This window comes from Cantharellus anzutake (genome assembly GCF_015039405.1).
Source record: "Cantharellus anzutake strain C23 chromosome Unknown EI90scaffold_89, whole genome shotgun sequence".
Lineage (NCBI taxonomy): Eukaryota > Fungi > Basidiomycota > Agaricomycetes > Cantharellales > Hydnaceae > Cantharellus > Cantharellus anzutake.
In genome coordinates this window covers 160,474-187,466 of record NW_024067039.1, presented here as the reverse complement: position 1 = coordinate 187,466, position 26,993 = coordinate 160,474, and the positions used below count along the sequence as shown (strand labels likewise).

The 26,993-nt window shown below is 49.3% G+C and overlaps 7 protein-coding genes across 7 annotated transcripts; 4 read left to right on the top strand and 3 right to left on the bottom strand.

Moving 5' to 3' along the window:
* Positions 1-8,003: 8,003 nt before the first annotated feature.
* On the top strand, positions 8,004-9,752 carry EI90DRAFT_3254702 (uncharacterized protein; the record flags this gene model as incomplete). Its single annotated transcript, XM_039066590.1, has 6 exons — positions 8,004-8,280; positions 8,358-8,393; positions 8,471-8,729; positions 8,808-9,003; positions 9,080-9,354; positions 9,424-9,752. The coding sequence occupies 6 exons, from the start codon at positions 8,004-8,006 to the stop codon at positions 9,464-9,466; spliced, it is 1,086 nt and encodes a 361-aa protein (XP_038910091.1). The 3' UTR covers positions 9,467-9,752.
* A 1,384-nt stretch (positions 9,753-11,136) lies between these two features.
* On the bottom strand, positions 11,137-13,245 carry EI90DRAFT_2978520 (TPR-like protein). Its single transcript, XM_039055938.1, has 6 exons — positions 12,886-13,245; positions 12,577-12,821; positions 12,332-12,525; positions 11,695-12,265; positions 11,510-11,625; positions 11,137-11,434 (listed from the first exon to the last, which is right to left on the bottom strand). The coding sequence occupies exons 1-6, from the start codon at positions 13,058-13,060 to the stop codon at positions 11,143-11,145; spliced, it is 1,593 nt and encodes a 530-aa protein (XP_038910090.1). The 5' UTR covers positions 13,061-13,245; the 3' UTR covers positions 11,137-11,142.
* A 48-nt stretch (positions 13,246-13,293) lies between these two features.
* On the bottom strand, positions 13,294-15,238 carry EI90DRAFT_3081946 (proton-dependent oligopeptide transporter family). The gene is made up of 2 exons (XM_039061974.1): positions 14,950-15,238; positions 13,294-14,894 (listed from the first exon to the last, which is right to left on the bottom strand). Exons 1-2 carry the CDS (start codon positions 15,056-15,058, stop codon positions 13,669-13,671), a joined length of 1,335 nt encoding a protein of 444 aa, XP_038910089.1. The 5' UTR covers positions 15,059-15,238; the 3' UTR covers positions 13,294-13,668.
* On the bottom strand, positions 14,945-16,028 carry EI90DRAFT_2634710 (uncharacterized protein). Its single transcript, XM_039053367.1, has 5 exons — positions 15,921-16,028; positions 15,713-15,801; positions 15,585-15,658; positions 15,341-15,427; positions 14,945-15,262 (listed from the first exon to the last, which is right to left on the bottom strand). The coding sequence occupies exons 2-5, from the start codon at positions 15,782-15,784 to the stop codon at positions 15,055-15,057; spliced, it is 441 nt and encodes a 146-aa protein (XP_038910088.1). The 5' UTR covers positions 15,785-15,801; positions 15,921-16,028; the 3' UTR covers positions 14,945-15,054.
* A 1,707-nt stretch (positions 16,029-17,735) lies between these two features.
* On the top strand, positions 17,736-18,655 carry EI90DRAFT_3081939 (uncharacterized protein). Its single transcript, XM_039061973.1, is given in 4 exon segments — positions 17,736-17,969; positions 17,980-17,991; positions 18,025-18,026; positions 18,070-18,655. The coding sequence occupies 1 exon segment, from the start codon at positions 18,171-18,173 to the stop codon at positions 18,489-18,491; it is 321 nt and encodes a 106-aa protein (XP_038910087.1). The 5' UTR covers positions 17,736-17,969; positions 17,980-17,991; positions 18,025-18,026; positions 18,070-18,170; the 3' UTR covers positions 18,492-18,655.
* A 23-nt stretch (positions 18,656-18,678) lies between these two features.
* On the top strand, positions 18,679-19,500 carry EI90DRAFT_2634552 (uncharacterized protein). Its single transcript, XM_039053366.1, has one exon. The coding sequence runs from the start codon at positions 18,866-18,868 to the stop codon at positions 19,400-19,402; it is 537 nt and encodes a 178-aa protein (XP_038910086.1). The 5' UTR covers positions 18,679-18,865; the 3' UTR covers positions 19,403-19,500.
* A 649-nt stretch (positions 19,501-20,149) lies between these two features.
* Positions 20,150-22,019, top strand: EI90DRAFT_2940480 (uncharacterized protein; the record flags this gene model as incomplete). Its single annotated transcript, XM_039055249.1, has 2 exons — positions 20,150-20,863; positions 21,702-22,019. Coding segments are annotated over 2 exons (1,032 nt in total), but the record flags the coding sequence as incomplete, so codon positions are not given.
* Positions 22,020-26,993: the final 4,974 nt, after the last annotated feature.

Here is a 26,993-nt window from a genome sequence, read left to right as displayed (position 1 = left end):
CAGGGTTTTCCACCATCCCAGGTGCCCCGTCGCCTGCACGTCATGGTGCAGCCGCACCAAGTCATGGCGGAGTTGTGGGTCTTTCGGCACGTATACCTTCCCTCTGTACAGAACCAGCTCTCCTTGTTTCTCCCACTCATCTGACCTCAGCGTGCCTTCCCCAAGTTCTCGCATCGCCTTCACCACCTTCTCATTGTCAGGGTGTCAGGGACGCGTCCGGGGTCGAGAGGGCCCGGGGGTAATATCCGGCACTGAGGCCGTCACGGGGTGTGGAGCGGGCATGCATACTGGCGGGCCTGATCCGGGACAGTGGTCCCTGGCCACTCAGACTGAAGTGGAGAATGTGTTATTATTATTAAAGGGGAAAACTATACTACTTACCTGAAGTGGAGAATGTGAGAAGAAGGTTACTTCTTCGGTTCCCACTTCAGGTACATTTATGTACATGCGGCTTGAGTCACATGACAGGTGCCATGTCATCCTCAGAGGCAGCCGCAGGCATCCGGGTGTCCCCGTGGGGGATCCCGAGAGCGTCCACTACATGCGCACGTGCTGGGCACAGCGGGAAGCCGTCCGGGGTGTGTGGGCCGGACAGGTCAATAGTACATCGATACAAAGGAAGGTGGTCCGTGTAGATAGAAAGAAATAAACAGGAAGAGGAAGATGAGAAGAATGAAATAAAGAAAGGGGAAAGAAGAGGGAAAAGAAAGGGGAGGAGAGGGAGGAAGGAGGGGGGAGGGGGATAGACAGCGGGGAGCGGGTGTGGTGTGGCCGGGTGGGCCCGGGTGGGCCCGGGTCAGGCGGGTGTGCCCTGACACAGGGCACACACCCTGACTAGCCCGGACCCGGACCCGCATCCGGACCCGCTACACTTCCCACGCGCATTCCCACGCCGCATGCTCCGTGCGCCGCATGGTCCGGCCCCGGATCCTGCCTTCATGTGACTTCCGGGTATCCCCGGAAGTTTTCCTGATATGGTGGCCACTGTGGGAAGATGAGAAGTTAGCTTCCTTCTCATCTCCTTACCCACAGTAGATTGTGCCCTGGATAGGGCTGGCCAGACCTGAGGCTGTGGGCCATAGGGGAGGGTCATGGGGACCTGGGAGTCGTCCCCTGACACTCATCTAGGTCCTTTGCCCTGCTGATCCTCTCAAGGATAGTCATCTCTTCGCCTTCCACTAAGACCGCCTCCGCCGCACAGGCCTCGAACCAGGTGGGTTGGAGGAGAGTGTCAGGGCACACCTGCCTGACCCAGGTCCACCCAGACCCACCTGGCCACACCACACCCGCTCCCCGCTGTCCATCCCTCTCCCTCCTCCTTCCTCCCTCTCTTCCCCTTTCTTTTCCCTCTTCCTTCTCCTTTCTTTATTTCATTCTTCTATCTTCCTCTTCCTGTTTATTTCCTTCTATCTACATGGACCATCTTCCTTTGTATCAATGTACTATTGACCCGTCCGGCCCACACACCCCAGATGGCTTCCCACTGTGCCCAGCATGCGTGCATGCAGCGGACGCTCTCGGGATCCCCCATGGGGACACCTGGATGCCTGCGGCTGTCTCCGAGGATGACGTGGTACTCATCATGTGACTCAAGCCACATGTACATAAATGTACCTGAAGTGGGAACCTGTAAGGGATTAACCTTACTTCACTATAATTCCGATTATAGTGATATTTATATTATGTTGCATCGCTATAATTCCCATTATAGTGATGTGGTTATTTCTTTATTTATTTGTGCCGAGATATGTAATTTACATATATATACCTCGGAGTAGTTGTAAAGGCCCGGTAGCCTTTTACCTCTACCCCGTTGAATATACAGCTCATTAAAGCTTATGTTTAGACGGACCTACTGAGGCCTGAGGCAAACAGGGGAACGGAATGTTACCGTCCCCAAAATAGTAAGCAACCTTACACTAGTGTAAGGTCGGTTGAGGTTCCGACCTTGGTGTTGACTCCTGCTATCCTCAAGCTGTCAGAAGTTAGGCAGTATAGAGCTTTATTTCGACAGGGGAGGAGAAGAGTGAAAACCTGTTTCACCCTTCCCCACAATTTATATACATTGTTTACATCGAGAAATAAAGAGTAATGAACAATGAATAAAGAAAGCGTGCACAGCACGCATCACCACACATCCATTCCCTACAGAACCAAAGAAGTAACCTTCTTCTCACATTCTCCACTTCAGTCTGAGTGGCCAGGGACCATTGTCCCGGATCAGGCCCGCCAGTACGCACACCCACTCCACACCCCGTGACGGCCTCAGTGCCGGACATTACCCCCGGGCCCTCTCAACCCCGGATGCGTCCCTGACAGAGAGTCAGCCCTTCATTGTCATCTTTGCCCTTTGGGTGGTCAGTGCGGCGTGAGAGTGCATCAGGTTTTCCCATGAGTTTCCCAGGGCAGTGGATGAGGGTGAAGTGGAACTGGGAGAGGAAGAGTGACCACCGCACTTGGCACCGGTTCAGCCATTGCGTGGTGCGGAAATACCCTAGGTTGCGGTGGTCGGTGTAGACATCCACTTTCTCCTCTGCTCCTTGTAGGAAGTGCCGCCATTCCTCGAGGGCGCGCACTATTGCGAGCATCTCCTTGTCATACACCTCGTAGTTGCGCTCTACGTCCATGAAACTCTTGGACATGAAGGCTACAGGGTGGAACTCCCCATCTGTTTGGAGCTGGGATAGGACCATGCCAGTTGCAAAGTTAGAGGCATCGCACTCGAGCTTGAAGCGGCCCGTATCAGTGGGGAAGGCAAGGACCGGGGCGGAGGTGATGGCGTCTTTAAGTGCGTGGAAAGCACAGTCCTCGTCTGGTCCCCAAGCCCATGCTTTGGTTTTGTGGGTCAGTGCATGGAGGGGGCGGGCTGTCTCGGAGAAGTCCTTGATAAACCAGCGATAGAAGTTGACGAATCCCAGGAAGGATTGTACTTCTTTGACCTTGGTTGGGGCTGGCCAGTCAAGAACTCTGCAGACTTTCACGGGATCCATCGCAACGTTTCCCTCAGAGATGATAAGGCTGAGATACTCTATCCGCTCCTGCTTGAACTTACACTTCTCCGGCTTTAAGAAGAGTCTCCGCTTCCGCAGCGTCTCTAGGACCTCTCAGATGACTCTTGTCAGGGCTCGGTCCTTGATCGGGGACAGCCTGACCTCAGCCCTAGGTGTGTGCGGTGTTCCGGGTGCCTGGGCACTAGACCCTGTCCTCAGCTCCTCAAACTCACTGAAGGGACTAAGTGGGGACTGAGTTGTCATGTATTACAGAGGGTAACTACAACTTGCCTAAGCAGGGACTGAGTTGAGAAGAAGGGTAAGTTTCCCTATTCCCCGCTTGGCTACTATAAAAGGGAAGTGTACTGTACAGTTCATAACGTGACTCTGGGTAGAAGCCGAGCATGTTCCCGCAACTCGGAAAAGGTGTCACATGGGTTAAGGCGAGTTGCTCGCCTTGACCCACGTGATTTTTCCCGCGGGCTCACATGCGGGCTGAAGTTGTGAGAGATATGTAGGGATGGGGAGGTCAGGGAAGAGGGGGAAGTCTGGGAGGGTGGTTCTGGGGTGTGGTTGGGTGCCCTGACAGTGGGGTCAGGGGCTGATCCCTGACAACTCTCCAGTGTTCCTCTAGGGTAGCTGTGAAGATCAAGATGTCGTCCATGTAGCAGATGACGACCTCTCGATCGATGAAGTCTCAGAGAATGTCGTTCATCATTGTCTGGAATGTCGCTGGGGAGTTACACAGGCTGAAGAACATGATGGTAGGCTCGAACAATCCCCTGTTGGTCGAAAACTCCGCTTTCCACTCATCGCCGTCCTTGATGCGGACATTGTTAAATCCCCAGCACAGATCTAGCGCCAAGAAGTATTTGGCGTTTCAGAGGTGTGCAAGGATGTCCGAAATGAGTGGGAGGGGATATGAGTTTTTGACCATGATCTCATTGAGCTTTCGGTAATCTTGGACTAGGTGCAACAATCCATCCTCCTTCCTGACGAAGAAGACTGGCGCTCCCATCGGGGATTTGGACGCCTGTATGTGCCCATTCTGCAGGTTCTCGCACAGGAACTCGTCTAGTTCCTTCTGCTCTGGCCGTGACAGGGGGAAGGTCCTCCCTCTTGGGAGCTTGGCATCTGGCACTAGGTCTATTGCGTGGTCCCAGGGCTTCCGTGGAGGTAGCTGGTTGAAGGCCTCTTTCGAGAATACATCTCTGAAGTCCTGGTATTGTTCTGGGACTAGCGCTTCGAACGGTGCCGGCTCCGCCTCTGGCTCGCAGGCCTCCTGGGCCATCCGCTGGGATGGCGTCGTGGTCGCTCTCAGTTCGTGTCCCCACCCCGGAGGGATGATAGCAGCGTAAATCCTGTCCCCAGGTTCCACCACAGGGTCTGGGTCAGCCTGTCCTCACACTGACTGGCAGGAGGATGGGCAGTGGGACATACTGACCTTTTGCTGCGTCCAGTCTACCTCTGGGTTGTGGTGCAGCAACCACGAGTGTCCTATGATGAGGGACTGCTGCCCAAGGTTCGCGACAGCGAAGCGGGCCCGCTCCATGTGCCACCCGAATGTCAAGAGGGCCTCTAGTTCTTCAGTTATGGCTCTGTTCTCATTTGGGGTTCCGTCGACATTATGAATGGGGATGGGTTGGGGGAGCAGAGTTGTCTCGAGCCTATGCTTCCTAATGAACTTGGGGCTTACAAAGTTCCCGGTGGCTCCCGAGTCTAGGAGCACTGATACAGAGACGGTGGCGAGGGAGGTCAGGGTGGTCAGCTTTACAGCCATGTTGAGGGATCTGGGGGGTTGCTTGGACAGCACGTAGATGGCGGGTGGCAGGACCGCTACCTCTGGCACCACACTTGGGGCTTCTTTGCCCTTACTACTCAAGGATGCGATTTTCCTCTTCTTCTTGGCGATGACTCGGTGGAATTTGGACGTCGGCACTGGCTTAAGTGCCTCACAGTATCTACACGAGCTACTACTATCGCCTGCAGGCGGCCGGGGCACGTCCCTCACTGGTCGCCTTCCTGAAAATCCTCTTGGGGCTCCATCTCTTGCCCATCTCCTCCCTCTGTTTCTGGTTCGTCTACCAACTGCCTTCTCAGCCCTTCCATGAGTGCCCTAAGGTCCTCTGGGTGCATCCGCCTGGCTCGGCGGATTTTCGGTTGCGGGCAGTCTCGCGCAACGTGCCCTGGTGCATTGCAGTTATAGCACAGGCCAATCTGTCTTTGGTCTATCCTCGAGCAGTCGAGGTCCATGGGCTGTGGTCCTCCTCCCGCTGCAGGGCGTGCTGCAGGAGGCGGCGGTGCAGCGGTGGCTGGGGGGCGTAGTGGTGGAGGAGCTGGGCGCACTTGCGGGTGGGAGTTGGGGTCTGACTGGGGGCAAGCGGGGCTGCATTGCCTGGAAGCGCTGCCACTGGTTGTCAAGGAGGGTGGCTTCGCGTTTCCACTCAGCCCAGGTAGTCGGCATGGGGTGGAGGTGGTAGATGCTCTCTCGGAGCCGGGAGTTGATCACCTGTTCAAAGCGGTCTACTAGCCCTACGTCTCCTAGCCATGAGGTGGGGCCGAGGATCTTGAACTCTTGGATGACCTTGTCCACAGAGTCGGTGCCTTGTCGCAAGGTGGCCAGCTTCTGCCTGGCCGTGGCTTCACGGTTTGGGTCTTGAAACATGGCGTCAAGTTCCGTGTTGAACTCATCCATGGTAAGCCTGGGGGAGCCCGTTGTCAGCAGCGCGATGGTATGCTGCATTGCCCATGCTCCCGCAGTCCCTCCCTTCATGTAGGACAGGACAAAGAGGATCTGGGAGAGGGCGTTGGGAAACTCCGCCACCCGAACATGGAAGTAGATGCCACATTCAGCCTTGAAGCGGTCAAGGTCTTCGGTTGCTCCAGAGAAGGGGGTGGGGGGGCAACTTTGGGCGGTTTGGGTCTGGGGGCAGGTGCGGGCGCTGGTGCAGGTGCGGGCGCAGCTGGGGGTTGGTTCTGGACTTGGCTCTCTACGATAGCTTGGAGCTCTTGGAATCAGGACAGCAGCTCATCATACTGCTCTTCGGTCACCATAGCGGGGGAGATGGGGAGGCAGGGGAAATGAGGTTAAAGCCTTCTTCTGCTGTCAGGGACAGCTCCAAAAGCCGTGAGGTCCCGGCGCAAGGGACTTGATGGGACAGGTGTTGGCTATGCGTAGCGGTGGTCCCGTCGTGGGGTGAGCATCCCTGACCACTTAGGCTGAAGTGGGAAATCGAGTTATCATTAAAAGGGAAAAGCTATGGTACTTACCTGAAGTGGGAAATTGAGAAGAAGGCTGCTTCTTCTGTTCCCACCCCAGGCGCTATTATATACATGCAGTTAGGGTCATGTGGAGGAAGCCACGTCATCTCCGCACACAGCCGCACCTCCCCGGGTGTCTCCGTGGGAGGTCCCGGAGGTGGCCGCTCAGTAGGCGGGAGTGTGTGTGGCGCGTGCGGCGATCAGGGGAATGGGGTTAGGTATGTAGTGGTACATGGAGAAAAGGGAAATCGACCATAGAATAGAAATAGAGAGAAAAGGGGAAAAGTGAGAAAGGAGGGATGGGGAGTGATAGCGGGGGAAGCAGGGTAGGGCAGTACGGTGCGGGGTGCGGTGTGGGGTCAGGTGGGTGTGCCCTGACAAGTATACATCTCATGCCCCACATAGTGTGAGGACAGGCCAGATGGGGGTTGAGGTCAGGGAGCCTCCAGATCCGAGGCTGGGCCCTGACACTGTGCAGAGTGATGAATGAATATATTTGTGGATAAGTCCAAAAAAAAGAAGAAAGGGTGACTTGTTCCCACAAGTTACATGGTCTAGCCAAGTAAGCTTGGTCAGCCCAAACCTTCCAGCAACATCCGGAAGAGGTCACACACTAGTGCCTTCATGAAAGGTCGGTTGAGGTTCCAACTTGGTGTTAACCCTTGCTATCCTCAAGCTGTCTGGAATCTTGGCAGTATAGAGCTTTGATTAGACAGGGGAGGAGAAGAGTGAAAACCTGTTTCACCCCTCCCGCAATATTGTTTACATCGAGGAATAAAAAGGAATAAACAGATAATAAAGAAAGCGTGCACAAGCACGCATCACCACCCTGAGACCCATCCCTTCCTTATGCTTCGGCAGTATATGCGCTGCCCTCCAACACCTACACCAACCCCTTAACGGAATAACCGCTTGCTCTAATGCTAAAGCTCAGTCTCAAGCTAATGCGCGAGAACTGAAATATTACCTAATGCTAAAGCTATAAGGTAATATACAATGAGTTACAATGTATAAGAAATCAGAGTAAAAGAATATTGTAACTAACCTCAGTCTCAAGCTAATGCGCGAGAACTGAGGGAAAAAGGAAACTAATCCAAATGAATGAATATAGTTTGTGGACTTCGCGGATAAGTCCGAAGTGACTAAAATAGATAAGAAGAAAAAGGTGTTGTGACCAAGTAGTCACGCTACCGCGGGAATGTGGCTGTCCGGGCGAGTTCCTCGCTCGGATGTGGGAATGTGGCTGTACGGAAACTCGTCCGGCCTCCCATAGCACACGGTTCCTCCAACACCCCTTACAAGATCCCATCAAGAGGGATCTGATTTTGACAAAATAATGCTTAACGGTTCGGAGAATCCCGCTATTTGTCTTGGCGTGGGCCCGCTTTTAACTCCATATTTAGCATCGTCTCGTGATCGCGGGGCTGGCAGGCCGCTGTCAACTTCCCCGTTTATTGTCTGGTTTATTTTTGAGCCCGTTATCTAAATACATAGTTGATGCTTGGACGCGCGCTGACACTCTGGATCCGTAAGTGTCCCAGTGTTCGATTTAAAAGCTCTGAAGCGCCGAGTGAAATGCTTAATTTTGGCCGAGACGAAAAACCGCCCACCTTGCTTCCGTGTGTTATTTCCTATTTCAAATGGGCCGGTAGATCAACAAGCAATCACGGTTTTTTCCATCGGGTTACATAACTAGTACTTACATCAAAGTTATGTCCTTCACCCTCATTCCTCCCTCTTGAAGTTCAACTGATGATGCAAACATCCCGTGTTCTCACTCTGTTCGGCTGGCTTCTCATACTGACGATCTCAGTGTTAGCTGCACCACTCAAGATCAGTCTGAATATTCCTGAGGTGGTAGATGACCTCGCCGAGTTTTCCGTGCAAGTCAAGGTCTCCAACGTCGGCAAGAAGCCTACCCATTTGTTGCATGATCCATACTCAGTGCTTTCTCCGGAGTGGGAGACAAACATCTTTGACATAGTTAAGGATGACGGAAGCGTCCCTAAATTTACTGGTAATGAGGCATGTACATTCGCTCAGTCAGCCATGTGCAGTCCCTCTGAATTAACTTGCTATGGCAGGTTAAATGGTCCCCAATGTTAGCTGCTCTCGGCGACGAGTACACAACGTTCCTTCCTGGTGCGTACGAAGATGTCCTTTTCATCTACATGCTCATTCTGACCACGCCTCCTCCTTTTCGACGTATGTTGAACCAGGCCAGTCCCGCACCTACGTCCACCAACTGGGCAAGAGCCGATACGATTTCGCAACCCCTGGCTCAGAGGGGGACTTCTTCGTCTCGCTCAACCGTCTTGGCCAGAGGCTTACTCATATCCATGACGTTAATGACCCTTCCACACACGAAACTGTGGTGTATGGCGTGAAATTGGTTCGAAGCCCGTCAACGAGAATCCTTGGAAGTACCGTCCTGGCTAAGCGCTCCGTCGGCCTTGAGAAACGTGCAAACTTTGCCAAGTGCGCGCTCTCTTCGTTGTCCTGCGGTAGCTTCTGAACCTGACGCTCTTTATGTTTTTCAATGATTGTGGAGGTTAGCTGTGACGTCTCCATGCAAACCCAACTTCAAGACCTTGTTGTCCCTGCTGCACAGACCTTAGCACAGCAGGCATTTAACTACATGGACATCCTGATCAACCAAACCACGTCTCGGGCTAGGCTCTCGCCTCGCTACCATATATGGTATGGAAATTATACGAGGTCAAGAGGACTTCGAGTGAGAAGAATCTTCCAGGTGAGTTTCGGCATCTATCATCACCCATCTCCTCGTTTAACGCAGCACTAACATGGAATACATCGCCGATCCATAGTCCATGCAAGATGGTCAATTGTCAACCAACACCTATGATTGCTCGTGCACAACATCGGGGTCGTATGGCTATGTGAATAATGAGTTTGGCACCGTTTACCTTTGCCCAGGGTTCTGGACTGCTCTCCCTGTAGGATCGAACTCCCGCCCTGGGTTGTTGATCAACCTTATCAGTCAATTTCGTCAGAATGGTGGAACAATGCAGCTCGCGACAGGCATAGCAGCATGCCAGGCCCTCGCGAAAACAAGCCCAAGGAATACCACGAGGAACGCCGAGTAAGTGCTATTGTCCTTTGTTTACCTTCTTTTTGGTTTCAGATGACTAATGGCTGTCTGAATGCGCAGCTCTTATGAGTATTTCGCAGAGAATTTCCCTCCTCTGCCCTGAGGGGTGTGGCCGTTTGTTGCATTTGGTTCTGGCTTTGTTCTGTCCTCGTCATGATTCGACGGTACTGTTCATCGCCTGCGTTGAAGTCCTGATTCTTTCAAATAGTTTCTCTCGTTCATTCTGTTTCGGCTTTATTTAGTTCCTTGACGTATGGATCTTCATTCCATTTTGGCCACGGAGTCGTTTCACCAATTGATTACTTTGTTTCAATGTGGCTTGCATCATTTCTGGGATCGAAATTAAGTATTACTTATATTAAAGTTATATGAATTTCGCGGACAACTCATTTCCACGGTCCAATGACAAAAGGACGAAATTCGACTTTCAGAATGCAACCTACTATGACGCACACAGACGAGTTGTCAGGCAAAATACCTAGACCATAGATACAAAGCAACTCACGAGCGTTTAACCTCGTGAATCGTTGGGTGTCAGAAGCAAGCGAAACCCTTCCTGGGTCTGCCGGCAGCCCTGACTGAGGCAAACGCCTCTCACCTTTTGCGCTCGGCGTCGGCATGTTTAATTTACCTCCTGCTGTTCCTTTTCAGATGATACAGAGATTCTGTCTGTTTTACCCCTTGGGCATCCATTCCTAGATCAGTCTTGATGTTCCCGAGGGTGTGGATGACGATGACGGTATGGCCTTGTCAAGTTTTCCGTCAAAGTCAACAGTCTCCAATATGGAAGCGTTCCTGATTTTAGCGGTGTTGAAGTACGTCCCCACTTGCCGTTCTCAGCAATGAATAACACGACGTTCCTTCCTGGTGCGTGGCAGCATGTGCGTTACGCCTGTACGCGCATTCTGGCCTTATCTAACTGTTTTCGTTCCTCGTATGTTGATGCAGGCCAGTCCCGCACCTATGAAGGTCACAATTGGCCTACAGCATATGGCTATACGGAATCCCGAGGGATTCGGCACCGTTTGCCTTTTCCCCGGGTTTTGGAATGCCTTGCTCGCAGTGGGGTCGGGCTCTAGGCCCGGGTTGTTGATCAGCCTTGTCAATCGGTTTGATAAGAACGGTAGGATGACCGACATTAACCTAGGTGCCAGGACCTCGCGAAAAGGTACCCAGAGTAAGCTGGTGGGAATGCCGAATTGTCCTTCGTGTCTGTTTGTTTGGGTTTCCGATAGCTGATGACTGCGCAAATGGTGAGTAGAATTTCCTACCTCAGCCCCGAGGTATGCTCCAACTTTGTGTCTGGTTATGACTTCGTTCTGTCTTTATCGCGATCGCACTGCTCAGCGTTTCCGTTGAGGTGCTGGTCCTTTGCTCTATGTGCCGCCTCATGACTTAATGCTCTACTTGTCGTTTTATTGTCATGCTTAGAGTAGCCACTATTAAAATTGTTTCCTTGTCTGGCAATGTTAAGCTATGGCCTTTAGGTTAAACCCCTGATGGAAGTATATGGGATCATAATCTTCTGATGGGAACAAATGTGCATCGGGAGGTCGATTACCGTAATCCGCAAGAGGTTCACAAATAGCGCGGAATGATTACACGTGGAAGACGACAATTGGTGTGAGCACCGCTATGAGCCAAAAAAAATATGTGAATACATGAATACAAGATTGAAAAGAACGCCCTGAACATCATGTCCTTCCTAAGCATACGACCAAACAAAACTCTTTTCCCCCTTCCGCGCACCAACCCCCCCTGGACCGCTCCCACCCACCCTCAACCAGAACTCCAATGGAACTGTCTTCCGCCACCACCGAAAGGCCCGCCTTGCCCAAACGGCCCACCCTGCTGGAAGAACATATGTTGGAAGGGATTCCCACCTCCCCCGAAATGGAAGGGGTGTCCTCCAGAAGGTCCACGTCCAGACTCAGGATCGTTGGGGTCATCCCCGTTGTCGAATCGAGCCCGAAGTTCAGGCTTCGAGAGGACTTCGTACGCTTCGTTTACCGCTGCCATTTTGGCTTCAGACCCGCCTTTGTCAGGGTGAGCTTTTAAGGACGCCTTCCGACTTCAGAAACAGGATGGTTCAGGGCCACAGATATATGGTGAATAGTTGTGGGGAACAAACAAAAAGAAAACTTACAATGCTTTCTTGATCGTCTTGGTGTCAGCGTCACGGGCCACTCCAAGAACTTTGTAGTAATCCTTTTTTCTTGCCTGTTTCAAAAGTCGCCTTGCTTTTTCTAGTTGTTGAGCAATCTGGGGGCGAGGAAAGAAAGAAAAATATTAGAGGCAACATCATGATGATATGACAGATGTTGTTCTCACCTCATGACTCCGTCCACTCGCCTCGAATGCTTTCTCGAATAACCGAACGGCCCCCTCCCATTCTTCCTTCTTCAACTGGGCTTCGGCCTTTCCAACTAAGCCTTCTAGGTTGTTCTCATCCATGTTTAAAGCTTCGTCACACCAAGTCTCTGCCTTGTTAAATTGAGATGACTTGACATACGCCTTGCAAGCAAGCGTGTACAGTCGAAGTCGTCTTGGAGAGAATTTCCGCGGTTTCAGCGAAGAAGGAAGCTGTAAATGGAGGGTGGAAGCATCAAGTACTCCGTCAAATTTCTTTGCGAGCCCAGTTGGCTCGCTGGAGCCCCCCGCAATTATACGAATGAGGCCAGACCAGTTCTCGACCTCCTCGAAAGTGCTTAGTTTTCCAAAATCCTTTTCGAACGCCTTTAGGGTTCGGTGAGATGTGCGGCAAGGCTTGGAATCAGGATCGAAATGCAGGCATTGTTTGAGAGTCTGGAGAGCTTGCGAGCTCTGGGGAAGGAGGAAGTACGACATGTTGGCAATTTTTTGGAAAAGCTCAGTGGATGGTTGTAAGAGGTGTGTGAGACGTCTGAAGAACAAGAACTTGTTCGTCAACAATGACTTGACACATGCCATCAGTCGGGAATTTACTCACGTCATATCGCCGACAGCTTGCTCAACGTCGCCTGCCCCCAAAGCGCAGTTGAGCCGCATTTCACGTAACCATACTGCATGTGAGGCGGTGGCTAAGGCATTGGTGGAATGTTCAACGCATTCATCGTATTTCTTTGCTTTTTGAGCAGCTAGTGCTTTCTTCGTGATCACCTCTCCATCTGATATCGCGAAAAGCTTAAAGAGGCGATCAGTCGTCCGAACACTAGAACTGGTTTAATTACCCACGAGGTCCTGACCCTCTTTATCTCCTGTCCCGACTTTCTTCGTGTATTTCTTGACTAGAGCTTTTGCCTCGGCCCAATTGGCTTCCCGTGCAAGAATCTTCGCTTTCATGAGCAACGCTTTGTCAAAGTTCCCATTTGTGAGCCGTAGAACAGTCTCAAAGTCCTCAAGAGCATTAGAGTGTCGATTTATCGAAAAGTAGGCAGTGGCACGTTTATAGTATAAAAGGTAGTCATTCGGCGCGTGCTCTGTGAAATAGAAATGTACGTGTCAGCAGAGCATGTGCTAGGGCCGGTAGATACACCCACCCACCGAGGGCCTCGGTATAAGTCTTCGCGGCGTCGGCAAATTGACCCACGGAGAGATATGCATTTGCTCGTTGAACGAGCGGTTTGAGCGTTGGGGACTGTAGTCCACCGTCTGTATCGGGTGATGCACGAGCCAGCGCTAAAAGGACACAGGAAAGGATGGCATAAGGCAACCGCATTGTTCTGCCCTGTCGAAAGATGGAGCTTTCCGGGGGAAGGACAGGTGTTGAATTGGCTGAAGTTGATAAAGAGGCACTAGTGGAGGACAGAGATAGTGCGCCTGGCAATATGCCCGTTGTACTCAGCTCAAGAGACGGACACGTTGAATTGATGTCTATTGATGTTGAACGCTTGTTCCCGCATGGCACGGCCACGTTGGACTTGCTCGATTTGGAAACAGGCAGCACAGCCAGCATCGATCAATTTACGCGACCACTGGAACAACCACTCGTGAGCCGCTAATATTAACATATTGATAGCTAAGCGTAGGAATATCATTAATACCACTAGAACACAGATTCTGTTCTGTGTGGATGCGACGAAGTGAACGTTGTGTGACCAGATGATATGATCGGCCCTCCACAGGGAGGGTACCAGCCTCTTAGAGGTGACAGTAGTACTTTGCTGTGATCGCAAAGGAAATTATGCATGGCGAATCAACCTAGCATGGATGTTAATACCATACTAAGTAATAACAATGCAACCCATGCCAAATTGGCACGATCAAGACACGATTCGAAAATCGACGGAGCAAAGCACAAAATCAATCCACCACACACCTACACCCTCAAATACTATCTCTCTCATCAACCATCTTCAACCCCGTCCCCGTCATAGCAGTAATCTCGTTCAATTTATCCTCCTGCTTATCCAAATGCCTGAAACAAATCCAAAACGCAATCCCACTCACGAACCCAATGATGGCCGCACTCCCATAATTCCAAATCAAATGAGGATCCGCAGCCAATGGGTTCAACGCCTCCGTGATCGCGCTCGAAATCGCAGTCATGAACAGAAAAACGCTCATCACGACCGATCTCATGTTCTTCGGTGCTTTCGTAAAGGCGTATTCGAGACCGGTGATGGAAGCGAAGATCTCGCTGAAGGCGATGAGGATATACGAACCCGATTGAATCCAGACGTTCAAGTGGGAAGGAGTATCGCAGGAATTGGCTTGATAGCCACAAGGTGAAGTCTGATAGATGTAATATTGAACGACGGCCGCCCAGACCATTGCTGCTACGGCAGTCATAAATCCAAAGAAGATCCTCTTTATCGGTGTGAATCGAATTCCCATCCGTGCAAACCACGGATAAATGACATAGTCACAGATGGGGATAAAAATGATCAAAGCGAGTGGGTCCAAATTGTTGATGACGTCGTTGGGGACTCCGTTCGTTGTCATCGTTGCTGCTTGGGATGTGAGCGTAGAGTTGAGAGGGTTATAGCATATCCAGTAACAAGGGAAGAACAAGAAGACTTGACACGCCTTCAGCCCTCTCCTGACTTCATCCACGAAAATATCATCATACGTCAGCCAAGAAGGTCGTCCCCCTTCAGGCTGAGACTTCAGAATCCTGCTAGGCTTCGCCTTCTCCCAGAAATCAGGATGAGTCCAATTTCTCCAAGTCTGAACTGGGCTCGACCAGACGACTGTACCCTTCATTGCGGTCCTCCAAACTCGTAAAGCCTCGACGACGATCGAGCCCTGAGGGGGACTTTGTTTGTACCGATGTCTACCGAGGAACAGTACGATGGGGCAAATGAAGAAGAAGACAGTCGGGAGTGTGTAGGCTAACCAGAAACCGACGTATTTTTCAGAGTAGGTCATCCCTAGCTGACCAACGAGAGCTCCGACGTTGATGAGGAGGTAGAAGTAAAGGTAGATGCGTGCCGTCGTCACAGCGGGATCGACGATGACTCGGGTGCCATCAGAAAGTGTCTTAATACGCATGGAAGACACTTGATACTGCTCAGCGACAAGAGGTGAAATATTGGCCTTGAATCCACCGGCTAAGGGACAAAAGATAAAGGGCTCAGGGTAAATGCAATAAAAACAAATACTTACTTCCCAATCCCATAACAATCAACGCAAGCGTAAAACAGGCCAACGCCCCACTAGAATGCTCGATGACACCCGGAACACTGCTCACGATCAACAAAACGTGCCCAATCATCGCAATGAACACAGCCCAGGAAATAGTTTTATAACGCCCCAATTTCGTATCCGCGATGTAAGCGCCGAACAAAGGAATAACGTAGACCCAGAATTGGTTGAAGGTGGTGAGACCTGTGCGGCTTGGATGCCCCGCCCAAGGGCTCCTGAAACGTGGTCATGGCCACCTGCACCGGTGCGCGAGCCGCGTGGGAGAGGCTGCTGACTGAGGGTCGAGTCCATGTCGAAGGCCAAGCAGTTCAGCTAAGTAGTCAATTGACGGTGTGAGGGTGGGAAAACATACATGAAGTTGGTAAAGACTGCCGTAGAGCCATAGTAGGAAAACCGTTCCGCCATCTCGACTATACCAATGCTGTACGCGGTCCAAGGTCTAGAACACAAATTCAGAGTATAATTAGCATCATTTGCAATTCATCGAAAATCGATCGGGTCGTCGATTTCCATATGAGCTAGATTCGGGTTTGAGTTCGGGCCCGTCTAACGTCACGGCAGAAGAACGAGGACGGAGAGGAAAATGGCACACTCACACCTTATCAGCAATTCTCCCAAGCCTATTGGGACCCGATTTTTCATCTTCGGTGGGTAAGACCCACAATTCACCCTCCGGCGTGACTTCAGGATGATGTAGGACGTCGCCTCTTTGACTTGATCCTGCCTTCTCGATGCTTCCTGCATGAAAACTCTCCTTTTCGTCCCCGAAGACTTTTTCCTGCTCGACGCGAGCCATGGTGGCGAAGATCTGGTCTTGAATATCGGTGGTACTGGGTGTTGATGAAGGGAAAACAGTGAAAAGCGGTGAAATGTTGAATGTAGGGCGGGTGAGGGCGTCAGAGGGTAATTCGATAAATGACAGAGGGACTTACGCGGGCATCAGGCTCTGTTTAGGTTACTAGATGGCACGCCCAGACCACGTCGTCAAACGACAAGGACGAAAGCCCGGAAGAAAGAGGCGGAGGAGAGGGGAAAACTAGGGCTACTCCGTGGAAAGGGACGAAGTGCGTGGTTAAGTATGAGGAAGAAGCAGTAAGTAACATGTTGTGATCCTACAAGTGGAATCGCTCGGGTAAGGGTGAAATGAAAAAGAAGCCAGAAGACAGTTCAGCTCTGTACCCGAATGGATAAATACAAATGTAGCAGTGTTTGCACACTGTTGCATACCGCTTTCAGCCACTGAGCACGACGAGTACCAAGTTCCAACTGCCCAAATTAATCACATAAATACCGACTAGATCAGCTGAACGTCGGAAATTAGAGCAGTATTGGACAGTCCTGGGGTGGATCGATATGCAGCACGTGCATTGATCAGGGACCTGCGATAAGGAGTCCCCTCCAGATCAAAGAACCCAACGCCACACCATATGGCACACTCACATCAGGTGACTACATTTTGGCCTCAATTGTTCAATGTTGTATTCATAAAGTCATCATTGCAATGCTCATTCCAGTATCGTCGATCCGCGAACACCGGATAGCCAAATCACAAGATGGAATGTCCATATGACGATTGCCAAAAAATGACTGGAATGCCCCTTCTCAAGATCGCACTTCAACTGCGACACATGTTGAGAACATGTATAGTGTCGATCTGCGAAATGCACTGCCGGAAGGACCAGTGAATATTGTGCGTGTTATCTGCCGTATACACCGCAATCCAGGGATGGATATAAGATGACGAAGTAATGTGGTCTTCCATAGTGCACTTCCGCCAAATGCGCAATCACCAACTCAGCGTAGCCGAGTGGAAGGCAATTAATATACAGGGAAGCTGCTCTACGATTGGATGCGAAGTCGAATGTAACCAACTGCCGGGGAGCACATGCAAGATCACGAGCCAGACGCGGTAGACCAAAATCTGCGATCGACCTTTGGGAAGGGGGGAGCCGGAGTAAGCAGGTTCTTTGGGGTTTGACTTGTTCTGTCACCCAAAACCTCACCTTGCCAACCAGATCTACGCAAGCCGGGCCCTTTAAAATCGAATTAGGATTTCGAGGCTCTGCTGGCAGACGATATTGCGTGTGAATCTTTTGCTCGTGGAACATTGGGACGTGAGTTCCAGCATGATCGTTGTGTTGTCGTTGTCTTTCGCGCCCGATGTTGACGGTTAAGCATTGCTGGACTCCAACCTCTTATAAGCCAATTATGAAAAATCTTTGTCCTACATTTAGACTAATAGTTGGGGATAGAACTGAAGAGTCGTGGCCCCCTATCTACTGCTCACAGTGATAGTGTAGCATGATGGATGGACGGATTGTTGTTTGTCAGTGTATTGCATATATTATGATGAACCCGCGCGCAATGAACTGAATGTCGACTGAAAGATGCCTCATGATGTCACAAATCTGTTCAGCTCCCGTTGGTCTAAAATATAGGCTGGCCCATTCCCATGTCGCTGGAGCAAAGGCTGACGTTCTTGAGCACGAAGTCGATGGTCTCGTTGCAGCAGGCGTGACTTCGCTATCCTGTCTCGCAGCCATCAGTTCCAGGTTTGATGTTTTCCCTCCCGTAAAAAGTGCTAGCAGTGGCGCCCTCTTCATCTCCAACCAGGTCAAAGTGGGTAATCATTGTGTCTCATGACGTATAGAGGCTAAGATTTTGCGTTATGCAGGGATCTCAAGAGAACAAGGAAGGGTGGGCAAGCTTTGGCAGATATGTGGTGGACGTCGTGGCAGATGCAGTTGTATCAACTACATCCTATGCCCGACGTGCTGGAGAAGCCAACCAGTGGGCGGAGGGCATCACGAAACTTAACGAGTAAGTCGTCTTTATGTTTTTTTGCCCTTAATATTCCTATTATGTGACACACAGCGCGCTGCACGAGATTACGTACCAGATGAGAGAAGAAATGGTGGGACCGTTGGCTATCATGAATCCACCATCGGACTCAAGACGGATCGATAGTCTCAAGAAATATCAGTACTTACTTCACGATCTTTCCGTTCTTTCCTGATTCACGTCTCAACGATCTCAAGTCTCTCCCGTCTGCACTTCCAGGATCATCCAGCTGCAGACAGTACGATCCAGTTCTCAATCAGCTTCTCTATCCCCGCGATGTTCATCACGATCCGAGAAAGGTTTGTCTGGAGGGCACCAGGACTACACTCATTGAACGCATTATGGCCTGGTGTCGTAGCACGGAGGATAGCGAAACGCGTTTGATGCTCCTGATCGCCGTAGCTGGTTCTGGCAAAACGGCGATTGCCCACTCAATTTCGGAACGATGTGCGAGAGAAGGGATACTGTTGTCAAGTTTCTTCTTCAAAGCGGGAAAGCGGTGGCGGCCTGACTTTCTGTTCAGCGCAATAGCTAGATCATTAGCTGCCTATGATCCCGTTTACCGCGCCTTCATTAAATCCACTCTTCGGAAAGACCCTTCCCTCTCAAGCGCTCCGTTATTGTTATCGACCCCTTGGACGAATGCGAGTAGAACGCGTTAAGCTCCTTGCTGATGTACTTCGGAAAGAGGTGTCTACATTGCCGTCCTGTCAAAATCTCTCACTTCGAGGGAGGGTAGCCTTGTGAATCGTTTCCTCTCGCTTGCCCTTCCTATCCAACGTCTCATCATTGATCTTTCGAGTGAGGAAAACATGCAAGATTGTGCCAAGTATGTCTACACTGCTTGAAAGGGCCGCCTCTCGGTTTCGCGGAGCGACTTGGCCTGCAACGACAGATCTCAGAGCAGTCCGGTGGCTTGTTCATTTGGATCAGCATCATCTTTCGCTATGTGAAAACGAGCAACGAGCCTTCGGTGTCGGTGCTGAAGGAAGTGTTGGAGGCTGCTCTCAACCGAACAGCAGCCTTCGCTGGGATCATGGACGACTTTTACATGTTTGTATTGAAGAAATGTAACTGGGACGATGAAAAGTTTGCTCATGATTACCCAATTGTGTTGGGAGCAATTTCAATATCGCAGCCGCTTTGTGTTGCGGTCTGGGATGGCATTTTATCACCACTCCTTAATTCCTCGGTCAAATATATGTTGGACGAACTCGTGCCCCTTTTGCTCCGGATTGCAGTCCCTCGCATGCCAATTCGTTTTGTCCATCAATCTTTCCGTAGCTTTATCACGGACCAAGCTGGTTCGCTACCGTCCGGCCTTCGTCATTACGCGGTGGACGCGTGGGATGCGTGTGCCAATATGGCCATGCGGTGCATCGGAATTTTGAGGGAGGGTCTTGGGTTGATTAGAGATCTGTGGAGAGAAATCGAACTGCCGCGCATCCCTTCTGAGACGCTATCCGAGCACTTCCGTTGCGCAGTTGTCACATCGTTTATCATCTCGATCGAGTTCAGGAGCCGTCAGAGACCCTCCGGGGGTTGGTTCGCGCGTTTCTCGATCATCACATAATTCAATGGGTGGAAGTTTGTTTGAGATCTGGGCGGTACATCAGCATATCGTCACTCCCCGAGTGGGCGAAGGTATGAATCATCATATAGCATTCACGAAACCATTTCAATTCCATCTCATTTCCTTTACAGCTGGATCTTGGTTCAACTTCAAAGGAGGCCGCCCACATGTTGGTCAAAGTACTCACCAAGCTTTGGGATAATTTGGCGTATTTTTCAAGGTTCGAAGAGGCACATGAGGCAGTGAATGAATCTGTTGTACTTTGTCGTTTGCTTGTGTCTGTGGGCCCAGAATCCCACGCCTCGGATTCGGCTCAATTGCTCACGGATTTGCTCACATCACTCCACAAGGTCGGATGGCATTCCAGGGAAATCACAGTGGTCGGAGAATGTGTCAAACTTGGTCACCAGCTAGTTGCTGTTGATCCGGCATTACACGCCCCTGGTTTGGCTCACTCTCTTGACAATCAAGCCGTCATACTTCGCAGTCTCGGACGAGGTTTCGAGGCACTCCGAGTGAATGAAGAATGTGTCAAACTCCGTTTACCCTTGACCCGGCATCACACACCCCGGGTTTGGCTCACTCCCTCAACAATTACGCTTTCACACTGAACTGTCTTGACGAGATTCCAAGGCACTTCGAGTGAATGAAGAAAGTGTCAAACTCCGTCGCGGGCTAGTTGTCCTTGATCCGGCATCATACAACCGTTTGGCTGCATCCTTTGACAATGAAGCTGTTACATGCAGCAATATCGGACGAAGCTTTGAGGTACTCCCAGTGCATGAAGAATGTATCAGACTCAGTCCTCAGCTAGTTTTCCTCGATCCGGCATCACACAACCCAGGTTTGGCTGCATCCCTCGCTAGTCAGGCTATCATACTCCGCAATCTCGGACGATGTTTCGAGGCACTGGGAGTGAATGAAGAATGTGTCAAACTCTGTCGCGAGCTAGTTGCCCTTGATCCGGTATCACACAACCCGAGTTTGGCTGGCTCCCTCCACAATCAAGTCACCACACTTAGCAATCTTGGACGAGATTTCGAGGCACTTCGAGTGAATGAAGAATGTGTCAAACTTTGTCGCGAGCTAGTTGCCCTTGATCCATCATCACACAACCGGAGTTTGGCTCACTCCCTCCACAATCAAGCCTTCACACTTCACAATCTCGGACGATATTCTGAGGCACTCCGAGTGAATGAAGAAGGTGTCAAACTCTGTCGTGCGCTAGTTGCTCTTGATCTGGTACCACACAACCCGAGTTTGGCTGGCTCCCTCCACAATCAAGCATTCACACTCCGCAATCTCGGACGATATTCTGAGGCACTCCGAGTGAATGAAGAGTGCGTCAAACTTTGTCGCGAGCTAGTTACCCTTGGTCCGGCATCACCGAGTTTGGCTCACTCCCTCCACAATCAAGTCGCCACACTTAGCAATCTCGGACAATATTCAGAGGCACTCCGAGTGAGTGAAGAATGTGTAGTAAATGTAATAACAACCCCAGGCTGGATGGCGCAAGGGCACGTGAAGAAAATAGATTTTTATTTTTGGTCAGAGTTTGAATCCGATCTTTGTTTGTTTGTTTGATAATATCGGGGAGTAAGCGAGAACGGCCCTGAATCACGTGCTAATCTTACTCCCTTAGTTTGAATTGATATTGAAGTGTTATGGAAAAATGATTTTCAACTCTGTTACGGCCTGTATGGGTTGCCCAGTGGCTCGGTTGTAGCTTGTCTGTTGCATTATGGGGGTGCTTTGGTTCAAGTCCTGCTTGGGGTTGTTTTTTGTTTTGTTGTTGTTTTGTCTGTTTGTTTGTTTGTTTTGTTTGGGGCCTTCCCATTCAAGTCGATTTCATTGATACTAAGGTGCTTCAATGACTTTGTATAAGTATTGGATGGTCATGGTTCAACTTCAACTTGTGAACCGCAGGCAGGCAAAATAAAGTATAAGTCCACATCAGAGAATCGAACTCCGACACATTCAATACTCAACAACGCCAAACAACAATTTAGCCACTAGGCAACCAGTGACAGCAATATGATACCACAAATTAATTTCTCTATAAAGTGTTAAAATCAATTCAAACTCAGAGAGTTAATGGCCGCACGTGATTCAGGGAGTAAGGGTCTTCTGATATTTTTGCGGTAAAAAATTCTCTAGTTGGTTTCGAAATCAAAAATTATTTTTTTGATATCTCACATGCCCTTGCGCCATCCAGCCTGGGGTTGTTATTACATTTACTAAGAATGTGTCAAACTCTGTCATGAGCTAGTTGCCCTTGATCCGGCATCTCACACCCGAGTTTAGCTCACTCCCTCCACTCATGCTCCACAATCTCGGAAGAAATTATGAGGCACTTCAAGTGAATGAAGAATGGGTCAAACTCTGTTGCGAGCTAGTTGCCCTTGATCTGGCATCACACAACCCAAGTTTGGCTCACTCCCTTTACAATCATGCCATCACACTCCACGATCTCGGACAAAATTCCGAGGCACTCCAAGTGAATGAAGAATGTGTTAAACTCCATCACGAGCTAGTTGCCCTTGATCCAGCATTATACAACCCAAGTTTGGCTGACTCCCTCCACAATCAGGCCTTCACACTCTGCAATCTTGGATGATATTCCAAGGCACTTCAGGTGAATGAAGAATGTGCCAAACTCTGTTGTGAGCTAGTTGCCCTTGATCCAGCATCACACAACCCAAGTTTAGCTCACTCCCTTGTCAGGGCACACTGTGCTGTGCCACTCCCCTCTCCTTCTTCACCTTCCTCTTTCTTTCTTTCCTTCCTCTTCTTCTTCTCTATCTTTATATGGACGACCCCCCTTTTTCTTACATCTGTAGCATGGATGTGTCTGATGCTGGGCATCCCATACAAGTACTGTGATCCCAGATGCACTGTGCATTCCTACTTGTGTCTCTCTTCTCTGACACTCAAGATTGACTGCAGAGCCACCCATGACAACCTGGCTTCACCTGAGGCTAATGTGGCACCTCCACATGACCTGTTTTCACATGTATATTGTCATATCCATCTACAGCCATCATCCTCCACTACCTCTGATCCTTCTTCACTAACCTTGGAGCCCCCATATTCTGCAATCACCTCCAACTCCCTCGATGGTCACCACCCCCTCAATTCAATATATTACCTATGCCTCCCTAAGTATGGAGCCCCAAAGGCCTCTGGACAGCTCCAACGTCTGCTAGCACACTCCCACCCCTGCTGGGCAATTCACTTGCTTGCCCTGCAAGTCTACCTTCAGGCCTATCCCTCCTTTCCATTTCTGGGTTATAGCCTGCCATTCTGCTAACCCTGTAACCTGACTTGTCAGTAATATTCAGTCAGCTAATGTTTAACTCCGTTAGCTCTGCTCCACTTGGTCATGCCATTCACAGGCCTGCCCTCGCTGTAACTATATATACTTAACTTGTAGATAGGTTACACCCTAATGATAAAAATCGACTAGAGTTGATCCCCCTTTTAGTTCTCGCTGCCAGTAAGTAAATTAGGGCACAGATGTGTTACTAGGCACAGCACTCCTGGTCTGAGTTGCTGAGGCTGAAGCCCTCCACCATGGAGACATCTCCTTCATCTCACTTCTGGTCTCTAACATATATAAACTAAGCTGAAGCAGGACCGAAGAAGCAGCCTTCTTCTCACTCCCACTTCAGGCAAGTAGTTCAGCCTAGTTTAGCTTTCCACTTTAATAACAATACACTCCTGCTTCAGCCTAAGAAGCCACACAGGGACACAAGCCTGAGTGAGGGCTGTCCACCATATGGTCCCACCGCCCCACATCAGCAAACTTGGTAGGGAGCTCTCAGAGCTCACATGTTAGAGACTGGAGCAAGATGAAGGAGTCGTCTGTCAGAGATCTGGATTAATGTCAGAATCTGGAATGCTGTCAGAGTCGGAAGTACTGTCAGAGACTGGGGATATTGTTAGAGTCTGGCAGACTGTCAGAAGACGGATGGAAGATGGATTGGGTTCTGTCTGAGTTGAGGTCGGAGGTGATGCAGAGGTCTGTTGGAGCGCGCGCGCGGATATGTGGGCAGAAATATGCGGCGCGTCCAGAAGTGCTGTTCAAGGTTAGCAGAGTGGGATCGCGGCCTCAGCGACTCAGGTGGAGCACTGTGCCCTGAGCTTGACGTTTGGGGGAGATCCCATATTTATGGACTGACACTTACAGTGGACTTCAAACAAGACTTGCGGGCGGAGCGGACCTATAGGAGGAGCACGGACTCCATGAGCACGGACTCAGAGGGGGGGAAGCCCCCTTTGCAGAAGGAGAGACTCAGACCAGACAGGGGGGGGTACTCTAGTTGATTTCAGACTGAGGTCCCCAAAAGTATTTACAAGGTATATAAATAGGCAAGAGGGAATATAGAAAGGCTGGTCAGTCCGGCGCGGTCCGGCGCGGAGATAAGCGGGGATTGTCAAACTAAATAAGGACAAGAGCCTGGGAACTGGAAACGAGGAACAGATCAATAAACAATAAGTGGCAAGGGTTATTGATGAATAACTGAATGAGATCAATAACCAGTGCCAATAAAGAGGGGATCAAATGCCGATATTGGCAGGGAAGCAAACAATAAATGGCACTCGGCAAGGAATGAATGATAAGCTGCCAAGTGACAAATGGCCAGAGGAAAAGCGGAGGTCAGCGCGTGGCACCGATACAAGTCTGCAAATCAGGATGCAGGGTCGGTGCAATGCCGACACAAGTCCGCAAAGGGATGCGGGAATCAGCATGGTGCTGATGAGTCCGCAACAGAGGGTGGTCTGTCAGTGCTGTCACAAAAAGACAGCATGATGGACAGCAAGATACGGAGGGGAGTGTTGACCTGACCAGAGGTGTCAAGGACAACCAGAAATGGACAGAGGTTGCGGAAGGTGCGGAAGCGGTGCATGGTCGATAGAACAGACATTGGGTTGGGGCTGGTAAGGATGGGTTTGGGTCGGCGGAATTGCCTGTCAGCATTGATTCGCCGCTGACGGAGCCCTGGGATTTGTCAGTCGTGACATTGTCTCTGTGGTGGAGGGCTTTGGCCTCAGTGACTCAGACCAGGAGCGCTGTGCCAAGTTACACGTTGTAGGAGAAATAACGGCCACACTATGGAAACCCATTATGGAAATATGCCAGATAAATCACAAAACCTCATACGACAAGTAGATATGAGAAAATAGAAGGACCTGAATTTTAATGAATTTTACGAATTTTTACGAATTATTATGACTATACACGATAAATCGAAAGAAGGAAAAATAGCAAAAATACTTCAAGCTTACCATCAACGAGATGGAATTCTCGGGGGAATTTATAGCAAATATTAAACCAAGAATTAGGACAATCGACCAAGATTTGACTATAAAAATAATCAGAGAACCTCCACGGAAACTACTTTCCCATGTCCACACACATATCCAAGGATGGAAGTACCACGGAACAAAGATTCCTCAGGAACTAATGCAAAAGTCAAAGTCGTGTTTATAATAGGAAATGTAGATGTCCCCCAAACGGAACCAATGAGAGTAATTACAGGGGAAACTACCCATTAACGACGGAGATATGACTAAAACTCCTGCAAAACGAGGACAATGTCTAAAAGGCAAGCGCGAAGATTAACTAGTAACGACCGAGACAAGCTTGATAGCCCATTAGAAAGGAAGGATCTAATCTTAATCCTCCCAAAGTTTCATAATAAAAGGATCATGCATTAATGAGATATCCAATAACAGGAATAGCGACATCAAAAGTCCGAGCTCAGGGAAAAGATGATGTTTGCGTAGGATCCATAATTAAAACATACAACGAAATTTACACAGAAATTATTAAAAATGGGGAACTATAGTTATGCAAATTTTCAGCCCAAACGGTCCAGCCATTGTAAAGTTATACCCATGACGGGAATATAGAAATCTGCATCATGTATAATGACACGTGAGGGTGGCGATGCGCAGGGAACCGGCCGTCGGAACCGAGATCCGCACTTCGGCAGATCGCGAAGACCAATTTCCGTCCAAATAAGGAAGAGCCCGGTCAAAACAAAGCACGGAAAGTGCAAAACAACCTTAGATCATGAGGGAAAAATCTGAAATAAATCACAGAAGCCCATATGAAAGAAATAAACACCCGCGCATATCATAAATCCTGAACAATTAAACGAAAACGGCTCCCGCATACAAACGACTATGGGAACGACGCATGTGATTACCGAATGTGCACGCAAATCTTTGCTAACTCAACGAATACCAGGAAATAGGACACAACCTTAGTACCATTGGAAAGGTGGGAATAAATAAAAATTTATGATACCAAGAACGTGAGAAAACATCCAGAAATGAATGAGATACAAGGACATGAAGTTAGAAACCTGAAAACGCGTGGGAAGACAGCTTCAAGAGGTCCAGAGTCCTAAATAAAATAGATAAAAATATGATATCTTCAAGGACAACCTACTATAACAACCAACAATACATATGGAGGATTAGGTTGTGATAATACAAAGGGGAATCAGGGAATATGAACGAAATTCACGAAAACCACTAAACTACGACGGACCATGGCGGGAATTTTAGGGAACGATGTTCTAATGAAGTGGAGAGCTATAACACATTCGTTTGAGTAATTCTTGACTACTAGCAACTTTTCTTTCAGTTTTAAACCTGAATAATTCACTCATTTATCATTTCAGTCTCATTTTAACTAAATGTCACTAAATAAAAATTGGAATAAATCAGCTGAAGGTCTCAGCACAGCCGTACGCATAGTAATGCGAAGTTTGAATTCAGAATCATCGAGTCATAGCAAATTTAATGGTATATATAGGGAATTTGAAATAGGTAACTGCGACAAATACAGTGCAGCCAAGTTCCAATTAACTATTATAATAGCTTAGGCAAGGGAGGACAATAAGAATTCTAGGCACAGTCTGACCGCAGTAGAACCGCAGTTCAGCGCAGCACAAGCGCAGTAGAACTATAGCATGAAAATTTCATTTTTTATTCAGTTTGAGAAAAATACACTGTAAATAAATCCTGTAAATAGAAGGTAGAGCGTGAAAAGGAAGGCGACCCAAGGAGTATAAAAGGGAGACCCTTTCTGCGACTTTTCGCCCCCCTTAGAGAAGTAAGAAAATAGAGTATTATTTTTCTCAAGCATTTCTGGTTGTCACTCCAGTGCGAAAAAGTGATATACAGTTAAGATTGCCACTGTAGTAAAAGGCAGCAATAAAGGAGAGAAATATTAAGTAGATATTTCAACAGGAGAGCTGGTTAACACTCCAGATTTCAAAGTGTAAACACACAAAACAGTTATTTTGCTACTGTTAAAACAAGCAATAAAATAAGACAAAAATAAAACAAACTCAAGGGACACTCCAGACACAATCCAAATCCATTAACTGATTAGAATCTTTGAAACTTCACCAAGTAGAAGATTAAAATCCAAATTAAACAACGCTACACAGAATTACACCTAGACAAATTAATAAATTTCAATAAAGAAACAGCTCCGCAGGGCTCGGTTTATCTGTAAGTCAATTCCCAGGAACTTTAAAACTAACCCATAAAAATAGAATTAGCCAAAACA

Coding starts and splice junctions, on each gene's coding strand:
- EI90DRAFT_2978520 (XM_039055938.1), bottom strand. CDS start 13,060: ATGCGGTTGCCTTATGCCATCCTTTCCTGTGTCCTTTTAGCGCTGGCT. Junction 12,266..12,331: donor CAAGCTGTCGGCGATATGAC/GTGAGTAAATTC, acceptor CTTGTTCTTCAG/ACGTCTCACACACCTCTTAC. Junction 11,435..11,509: donor AAGACGATCAAGAAAGCATT/GTAAGTTTTCTT, acceptor CTGTTTCTGAAG/TCGGAAGGCGTCCTTAAAAG.
- EI90DRAFT_3081946 (XM_039061974.1), bottom strand. CDS start 15,058: ATGATTGGGCACGTTTTGTTGATCGTGAGCAGTGTTCCGGGTGTCATC. Junction 14,895..14,949: donor GATTGTTATGGGATTGGGAA/GTAAGTATTTGT, acceptor TTTGTCCCTTAG/CCGGTGGATTCAAGGCCAAT.
- EI90DRAFT_2634710 (XM_039053367.1), bottom strand. CDS start 15,784: ATGGCTCGCGTCGAGCAGGAAAAAGTCTTCGGGGACGAAAAGGAGAGT. Junction 15,659..15,712: donor ATGCAGGAAGCATCGAGAAG/GCAGGATCAAGT, acceptor GTCACGCCGGAG/GGTGAATTGTGGGTCTTACC. Junction 15,263..15,340: donor GCAGTCTTTACCAACTTCAT/GTATGTTTTCCC, acceptor CTCGACCCTCAG/TCAGCAGCCTCTCCCACGCG.
- EI90DRAFT_3081939 (XM_039061973.1), top strand. CDS start 18,171: ATGGCCTGGTGTCGTAGCACGGAGGATAGCGAAACGCGTTTGATGCTC.
- EI90DRAFT_2634552 (XM_039053366.1), top strand. CDS start 18,866: ATGGACGACTTTTACATGTTTGTATTGAAGAAATGTAACTGGGACGAT.